This window comes from Mustela putorius, unplaced genomic scaffold, assembly GCF_011764305.1.
Source record: "Mustela putorius furo isolate JIRA1106 unplaced genomic scaffold, ASM1176430v1.1 tig00000873_pilon_pilon_pilon, whole genome shotgun sequence".
NCBI classification, from domain to species: domain Eukaryota; kingdom Metazoa; phylum Chordata; class Mammalia; order Carnivora; family Mustelidae; genus Mustela; species Mustela putorius.
Window position 1 is genome coordinate 864,146 of NW_025421504.1, and position 8,876 is coordinate 873,021.

The window sequence follows — 8,876 nt, forward strand, 5'->3', positions numbered from 1 at the left end:
ATTAAACTTTATCAGTTGTTTCTGCATTGATTATGGTAGACATGATTTTTTTCCGTTTTCACTTATTGATGTGGTAAATATGTGTAGATTTTCTGAGAAGAAGCAGGCCTCGCATTACTGAGATAAATTCTTCTTTTTCTTTTTCCTTTTTTTTTTTTTAAGATTTTATCTACTTATTTGTCAGGGAGAACAGGGAGAGAGGGAACACAAGCAGGGGGAGCGAGAGAGGGAGATGCAGGCTTCCCGCCCGCAGGAAGCCCGATGCGGGCTCGACCCCAGGACCCTGAGGCCACAAACTGAGCTCCCCAACCGCGTCCCCAGGTGCCCCCGGCATTGCATTTTCTGATGTGAACGTTCATCTCTGACATGCACAGTGACCCTGCCTTGGTGTCCACGTGGGGACCACAGGCCCTGGAGCCGGCCCCTCTTTCTGTACAGGAGCCTTCTCTGGAAGCACCTGCCTGAGAGTCCCCAGCAGCGCGGCAGAGGCAGGAGGGAAGACCTGTCCCCTGAGGGCTGGGCCTCTGCCGGACAGTCCAGGGAGCAGCCAGTGCGTCGGGACGGAGGCGGCCCCGTCTCCAGGCCACCGTGGGCAGAGATCGCTGGGGAGCCCGAGACTCCTGCCTCGGAGACGCCTGCCCGTCCCCGCAGCCCTACTGTCTTCTGGCCTGTCCGCGGTGCCTCTGCCTGCCCCCGGCCATCCGGGGCCTGGCAGAGCCGCCCGCGGGTCACCGGGCTGGAAGCTGGGCCGCAGCTCAGGGCCCTGGCTTCCTGTGGGTGGAGGACCTTCTAGGCAGGCCGACGTGTCCTAGCTGACGTTCCGTCCAGCCAGGGAGGCGGTGGGCGGCGTGGCCTGTGGGGAAGCCAGGGGCTCCATCAGGTCGGTTTCTGGGCTTCGTGAAGCCTCCTCTGAGCTGGGGCACGCGGCAGAGAGGCGCTCTGGCCACTGCGGGCAGCCGAGACCCCCTTCCAGCTGGAGTCCAGCCCCCAAGGGTGGCCGGGGCCCCTTTCCCGGCGGAGTCGGGAGTTCGGCCGTGGCACTGTGGTTCAGGCCCTGAGGCCCACGTCTCCGCGCAGTTTGGCTTGGCCTCCTGAGGAGGGGGGACACCTATCGCCCCCCCCTTTGGAGCAAAGTTAACCACTGTCCCCTGGGTCTCCTGGAGAGGGTCGGGGAGTGAAGGGGGCGGGGACACCGCGGCCCGGGCATGAGACAGGAGTGCGCGCAGAAAGCTGTGCCCTGAGCCCTGCGGGCTTGGCGTCGGGACTCGGCACACAGGACGAGTGTCCTCTCGTGGCCAGCCCTTCCGGAGGGAAGTGCCCCGGGAAGCCACCGCGGGCCTTCCTGCTCCCCACGCAGCTGCAGCCACACAAGGAGCCGCACCGGCGCCGCAAGCCACGTCCCAGAGCCTGACCGCCGGGCCCCGGACCCAGGGGAGCCTGCGCGGGGACCCCTACTCCGCCGGCACCTCGGCGGTTGGCCTGTGGGCATTCTGTCCGTTTGCCTCTGTTTCTGCGGCGCCCGAGAGCAGCCCGGTGCAGCCCTCACCAGACCTCCAGAGAGCCATTTTGGGGTCTGGTGTGGGGAAGCCTCTGGCCGGAGTGGCTCAGCGCCGTGAGCACGATGGGCAGCTTGTGGGCGTGTGGCCAGCGGCAGCCCTCTCCAGGGGCCGCCTTTGCGAGGAAAGGGAGAGCATTGCTCAGTCCTCTGCAGCGGCCTCCTCCGCCAAGCGAGGCAGAGAGCAACTCACTGCGGCGTGCGGCCGGGGCACGAGGCGGGCGGCGCCAGCAGGGAGCCTGCCGGCTGTGACCGCGGTGTGGCCGCCTTGGTCCCGTGTGGACACAAGTCCCTCGTGAATCTCACCCTGTTTAGCCAGCTTTGGGGCTTAGATCTGTGGAAAGGAGGCAGGTGAGAGCCAACCCCTCCCCTCTGCTCCCTGTGCCCCACAGGATGGCTCTCTGACTGCTCCCCAGGCCCTCGGCCCAGGGTCCCGACGTCCATTAACACAGGCCGCACCCCCGGCTTGTCCACTGCACGCTTTCCCCTCTGGGGCCCGGGCACTTCTTCCCGCCACCGCCTCTGCGGGGCTGGTGGACTGGCCATCACTCTCTGCTCCTTCCCGGACCTGCAGTCCTCACTGTCCTGGCCCCGCCCGCACCTCTGCGGCCGCCCGCCCCACCTCTGGCCTCTGTCAGCTCCTCTTTCCTGTGCTGTGGAGCCTCAGGGCCCAGAGAAGGAACAGAGGCCACGTGGAGGGCTGGGCCGCTGTCCGGGTTCTGCCTGCCCGCCTCGGACAAATCAGCCCCGACAAGGGCAGGACTAGCTGCTCTCACAGGGTATGTCCCCTAAATTCCCTTCCCTGGGGCCCCAGGATGCTCCCTGCTGCCCAGCGGCACTTCCTGAGACGCAGGACAGGAACCACACTGGGCCACACTGAGAGGCGTCAGCAGACTCAGATCTAGGGAGGGGCACCCCGAAAATGATAGTAGGAAGAAGTGATTAAGGGTTGGCATTGGGTATTAACCTCAGGGAGGAGGGGGCAGAGCAGGCTGCCGGGGTGATTAACAAGAGGGTTCCAGCCCCAGGCCAGGGGCAGCCTGAGGGGCCCTGAAGGATCTGGGGTTTCCTGTGCACTGCCCTCCCCCTGCTGAGTACAGCCGTGCCCAGGAATGTCCACCCAGAGCCTCTGTACCGAGGGCAGACAGGCGCTCCCTGCAGGGTCACTCCGGGCAGGCTCGGGGCTCTGGGAAGTAGCTGGCAGCTTCTGGAGACTCGGGGCGTGGGCTTAGGGAGAGAGGCCACCCCACCTGACGCATTGTCTACTGAAGGCCTGGGCTCGCTCCCACCATGGTAGGAAGCCTTGGAAGGTTCTGGGGAGTTTGACATAATCTCATTCATAACAACTTATCAGAAGGAGGGCTGGGGGCGCCTGGGGGCTCAGTCAGTTTCGCGTCCGACTCTTGATCCTCAGGTCCTGACCTGGGAGCCATGAGTTCAAGCCCACGGTGGGCTCCACACTGGGCATGGAGCCTGCTTACAGGGAAAGTTGCGGGGGTTGGGATGAGGGGCAAGGCGAGGTGGGGGTGCGGTTGGCTGGACCCCGCGGCAGGAGGGGCTCCCGCGCAAGCTGGAGGGGGGCTTCAGTGGAAGCAGCGCCTGTCGGCACCCAGGATGGAAGGAGCGGAGCCAGGAGGGCTCCTGCACCAGCGAGGCTGCCGGGAGCCTGAGGAGGCCTTGTGCCTACTGTCCAAGGCCACAACAAGGACTTGAGAGCTGAGCTGCCCCCGTGGCCCCAAGGAAGGCTCTGGAGAGTCAGGGCTGGCAGAGGCTCCGTGTCCCCAGCCCTTCCAACGGCTTTCAGAGGCCCAGGCAACATGTGCTCAGGGCGCCCTGACAGCCGGCAGCAGCCTGACCTGCTCCTGAGAGCGGCCAGCCTCCCTCCCCCAGTCCGACGAGGGCTGAGCGGTGGCTCCAGGCAGCAGGGAAGCTCGGAGCACTCACCGAGCCCTGGGAGCCCCGGCACAGACACAGGCTCCTGCTTCCACGTTCTTAGCTGTGAGGCCCTGGGCACAGGGAGCCAGACCGGCCGCCGACGGGAGGCATGTCAGGCCCCAGCGCAGGAAGAGCTGTCCCAGGCTGGGCTCTGCAGGCGGGGACCGGGAAGGGCAGAGGGGAGGGGGTCCCCCGCCACAAACCAGCCACGCGCCTGAGCGAGGAGGGCGCATCTCAGGTGATGGTCACAGGGCAAACAGGCGGGACCCGTCCAGCTTCACACCTGGGGCAGCTGGCTGCCTCCTCGACGCCTCGGGGAGGGCTCTGCGGGCAGGGGCATGACAAAACCCCCCGAGACTACATGGCTGCCTCCGCCGGCTTCTTCCCGCGGTCAGCGTCGCGGGCCCCCCAAGCACAAGGCCTCAGGGCCTGGGCTCTTCCTCCTCCCAGAGTGCCACCTCCCCCCGCCTCTCCAACCCTGGTGGCAGTAGATGGCCAGGGGGAGCTCAGGCCAGTCCCGTGGAACCCCTGCAAGGGCCGGTCCCTCACGTTGTGGGGTCAGGGTCCCAACTCTGCCCCTCCCCGCTGGCCACTGCTTCGGAGCACAGGGTGGGCCTAGATTTTTTTTTTTTTTTTTGAGAGCACATGAGAAGAGGGCAGGCCAGAGGGAGCAGCAGACCCCCCACCAAGCAGGGAGCCCGATGCGGGACTCGATCCTGTGACTCCAGGATCATAACCTCAGCAGAAGGCAGCGGCCCAACCAACGGAGCCCCCCAGGCGCCCAGGACGGGCCCAGATATTATCAGCTATCGGGATGGGGCCCATGAGATTGGGGCAGGAGGGCGCGTGCAGGGGAGGGAACTTGTCTGCAGTTAGAGAAGCAAAGGCACGGGCCTCTCCTCCATGAGGGAGACAGCCATGGCCTCGGGAAGCAGAGAGGAACAGGGACATCCAAGGGACCAAGCTTGCCCCACTCCAGGATCCCAGTGCTTGGAGCCCAGGCACTAGGAGGAGAACGGGCCTGGCCCCAGGAAGGGAGCCTAAGGCTGTGTGACCCCAGGGAGCCTGTGGGGAACAGACCTGTTCCAGGTACTCGTGAGGACAGAAGAGGCCCAAGGTGAGGGCGAGGGACCCGGGTACACACGGCAGACCTCCACCTCCCAGCACCGGGGACGCTGCCAGCAAGCTCACAGTGTGCCTCCCCTGTGTGTGCTTTCCAGAGCACAGGCCTTTTCCTGCCCCTCGGCCTGCCCTCAGACCTCACCCGGGTGGGTCGCGGCCACGCGGTGTCCCCCACCTGTGCTGCACACGGCCGTATGGGTCCAGGCCCTGGGTAGTTGGCTCTGAGACGTGTGATGTGTGTGTCACCCGTGTGAGATGCTGGTGCCGGGCCCCACCTTGCCCCACGTGTGCTCTCTGGGGCAGCTTTCCCATCTGCCGGGACCCTCCTGGGGTACTCCAGGGACCCCGGCCCTCCCCACTGGGCCAGCCCACAAGGGAGAACCACTCTGACCTCTCAGGGAACCTTCCAGCTGTGGCTGCTTCCCACCACCATCTTTTTTGTTTTGTTTTGTTTACAAAAGAAATATAGTCCTAGTTCTAAAAACTTGCCAAGTAGAGAAACTTGGAAACTGGAAGCCCCCTACTGTGCCCTAGTAGGAGACGCCGTGGTGGTCACTTTGGAAGCGCTGCCCCTGCGTGTGGGCCCACGCGTGCGGCACGTGGGCCAGGCTCCTGGGTCCTCGGCCTGTGCCTGGACGCACACATCAGGGCTGCTGGGCAGCTGGAGGGGCTGGCAAGCACGGCCAGCGGGCAGAACGTGGCTGACAGCCGGGCACAGCCTGAGACCTGCCTTGGGTCAACCATTAACTCAGCACCCGCCCCGGGGACCCATTGCGAAATGGCCGGAGATGGTGTGTCCAGAGTGCCCAGTGGAGGAGCAGGCCCAGCCCTAGGGTGCATCTGGGGAGTGTGTGTCCCAGAGATCCGCCCCGTGCCAGGGCCCCCGGCACAGCTGCGGCCGCAGAGCTCGTCCCCCAGGGAGGACCTCTGGCCTGACGGGCTCTGCTCCGAGGGCCAAGGCGTGGGGTTTCTGGGTTGTGCGGGTGAGAGGCGCAGCCGCTTAGCTCGTCCTCGGGGAGCCCAGGCTTCCTGCTGCTTCCTCCCTTCGTGCTGTGACAGGCCTCTCTCTTGCTGTCCTTCTGCAGAGCGCACTGCGCGGCCAGCAGCCGGCGGCCTCAGACACCCGGACCGCAGCTCCGTGGCGACGCGGGCAGCCTTTGCCGTCGAAGGGGTGAAGATGGAAGCTCGGGCAAAGGCCCTCCCCGCCAGACCCGCCAGAGCTCCCCCTTCAAAAACTAAAGGCTGCCAGCAGCCCCCCAAGATCCGTAACTACAATTTGAAGGACTGATTATCCGGGCCTTCCTCGTCGCACCCGCCCCCCCGCCTCCCGTCCTGTGTTGGCACGTGGGGCCTGTGCTTCCATCCCGCATGGGGGGTGTGAGTGTGAGTGCCCACATGTGCACGCGGAGAATGTGAGTGTGCCCACGGCCCCGGAGCAGAGGCCCCACTGACCGACCTAGAGCCATTAAAGCCTGCGCTTCCCGTGCTTGGGCTCGGCCCTGTAGTCCTTACCTGGGAGAGGCAGCCAGGAGGGCAGCGTGGCTGCTAAGCCTGCTGCGGTGCTGGGGGACACTGGGAGCAGAATGCCCGCCCACAGAACAGGCGTCTCCCCACAGGGTGCTGCCCGTGCGAGGGGACCTTCTGGAAGAACAGATGGCCTGGCTGCTGGCGTCTGGCCCCTGGTGACGTGGAGGTGGCACTTCCAGACCTCTTTGGCCCCGTGAGGCCAACCCAGCAGGTCGGTCTGGAGCCTTCTACGTCTGCCCGCCACGTAGGACAGAAGTGAGGCATTCCCAACAGCCTGATGCCCGGGGCTGGACACTGAACCCCTTGCTCCAAGTACCACAAAACCACACCCACACGTCCCCACCCGAGAAATGTCTCGCATAGCGTAACCGCACATGCTGGACACTTGCAGACTTGTTCTGCAGGGAACCATCCCCGGTCCTGCCATGCTCCCCCTGGAGCCCTCAGCCTCTGGCTCCACTGGTGTCCACACCTGGTTGGCAGAGCCAGGCCGTTCTGTGCCCGCAGCAGCGCTAGCAACGGAGACAGTCTGTCCCCACCTGAGGCGAGTGCGGTTGTGCCCTCAAGCAGCCCGAGCTCTCTGCATGGAGGCTTTCCCTTTCTGGTCAGCGGCTCCCACAGAACCGGGCAGACGGCTTCTCTGGGAGGATGTCGGAGAGTGCCGGGGGAAGGCTGACGGGCACACATCGTGCCGCCTCTGTGGCTTCCGTTGACCTCGTGTAGAATGTGCACGATGTGCTCTCCCCGCCTGGCTCCCAGGTGCAGGGGCGCGTGTGGAAGCACATCGCAGGGAGAGCCCACGAACGGGTGCTGTTGCAGCTCACGCGTCGCCCTGATGTCGGGTCAAGAGACCACAGACCAGGCCCCAGTGGTTTGCAACGGCTCCTGCCCCGTCCTGCGCACCCTTGAGCTCCATGTGACGGCACACGGGCCTGGGGACATCCTTGCCGCAGGATAGTACTCAGCCCGGGCCCACTGTGCTTCCAGGAGCTGCAGAGGCCATGCTGGGCCCGCCCCGCTGTGCCAGGAAGCCGCAACCTGGAGGAAGATTTGCCGAGGGGGGCGGTGCCAGGGCTCTGCCGTTTCTGGTTTCTGGTGTGTCCTTAGAAGTGAGGCGCGGCTGTGTGACTTCCTTAAGCTGAAAACCTGAGCAGAGATGCATTGTGACTTTCCAAAGAGGCACTTAAGAGCCCATGAGCGGGGAGCCTAGGTGGCTCAGTTGGTAGCAACTGCCTTTGGCTCAGGTCATGGACCCAGAGTCCTGGGATCAAGTCCCACATTGGGCTCCCAGCTCCACGGGGAGTCTGCTTCACCCTCTGACCTCCCCTCTCGTGCTCTCTCTCACTTTGTTGCTCTCTCTCTCAAAATAAATAAATAAAAATCTTAAAAAAAAGAAGAGCCCATGGGCAGGGAGCCTGGGTGGCTCAGTGGGTTAAAGCCTCTGCCTTCGGCTCAGGTCATGGTACCAGAATCCTGGGATCGAGCCCCGCGTCGGGCTCTCTGCTCAGCGGGGAGCCTGCTTCCCCCTCCTCTCTCTCTGCCTGCTTGTGATCTCTGTCAAATAAATAAAATCTTTAAAAAAAACCAACAAACCCATGAGTGAGTCTCTGAGCCCTCCCTCGAAGGTGCCAGCCCAGGCCCTCCATCTCAGGTTGGCCCAGCCTGCGGTGGGCCCCCATCATCTGGCCCCTTGCAGGCTGCAGTGAGCAGAGCCCCAGTGAGCAGAGCCCCTCGCACGGGCAGCACCCTGTGGGGAGACGCCTGTTTTGTGGGCGGGCATCCTGCTCCCAGTGTCCCCCAGCACCGCAGCCCCACTGACCAGCAAGAAATGAGCCTGGGATCGTTCAAGTCACCCAAGGTTGGGAGTGTGATGCACCATGGTCCAGTGACTCCTGGCCCAGGATACAAGGTAGCTGAAAAATTTTAATTTGGAAGAGAAAGAAAAATCCAAGGGAAGGTTGTTCAGGACATTAATTTGGCTGTTGGACGTCAGGGCTCTCTCCCATCTTTTCCTGGCCTGCGCTTCCTTCCACTGTCAGGAGTTAGAAGCCCCCCAGTGACAAGACGCAAAGGGACGACGGAAGCATCAGGGCATGGAGGGACCACGAGGACCTCATGGGGCTGGTGAGCACTATGGGAAATCCAGGGGCATGCGGCCAAGTGGAGCTGCAGCTACTGGTGTCACCCCGCCAGTCCCGTTCTGTGCTGTCCCTGAGCGTCCCTGCCAGTGTCCTGCCGCACAGTCCCTGCGCTCCAGGAAGCAAAGCTGGAGGGACCGCGGAGGAGCGCAGCATTGATTTCAAGACAATGAGGCGGTGGAGAGGAAGCAGGGCACTGGCCATCCTGGGGCCCGACATAGCCTCACAAAGGACCTGCTGGGGGGCCCATAGGGCGCCTGGGTCCTATAGGGCATGGCCACTAGGGAGGGAGGCGGCCCTCTTGGAGTGTCAGCTGTCCCCCAGACAGGCGGTGGGTTTCCTTTGGGTCTTTCTGTAAGTTGGACAAGCACGTGAGCTGGGGAGTGCGCGAGCCGCACGGCCGAGCCTCCAGCCGGGGGTGTGCGCGCCCGTGGGTGCAAGCGGCCACGTGCGCGCGCGCGAGCGCCTCTGCCCAGGGGGGCGCCTTTGTTCGAACCACGCCAAGCGGTGTCCGCGCCACGCCCCGCCCGCGGGCTCCGGGAGCCGTGGGGCGCGCGCGCCGGCTCGCGGGACTGGGGAGGCCGGCCGCGCCGCGCTGC

The 8,876-nt window shown here is 64.3% G+C and overlaps 1 protein-coding gene across 6 annotated transcripts in view; it reads left to right on the plus strand.

The window, feature by feature from the left end:
• CCDC57 (coiled-coil domain containing 57) overlaps positions 1–6,098 on the plus strand; it is a 93,327-nt gene extending 87,229 nt beyond the window's left edge. For 5 of the 6 annotated variants that reach the window (XR_006608288.1, XR_006608286.1, XR_006608289.1 and 2 more), the window contains 2 exons: positions 439–5,595; positions 5,698–5,783. Coding sequence is in view for 1 of the 6 variants with exons in the window: in XM_045085627.1 (XP_044941562.1) it covers positions 5,698–5,900 (203 nt within the window). In the remaining 5 variants the exon portion in view is untranslated. Of the gene's footprint in view, positions 1–438; positions 5,596–5,697 lie in introns of all 6 variants that reach the window. The other variant, XM_045085627.1, reaches the window with a different exon arrangement.
• The last annotated feature ends 2,778 nt before the right edge of the window (positions 6,099–8,876 follow it).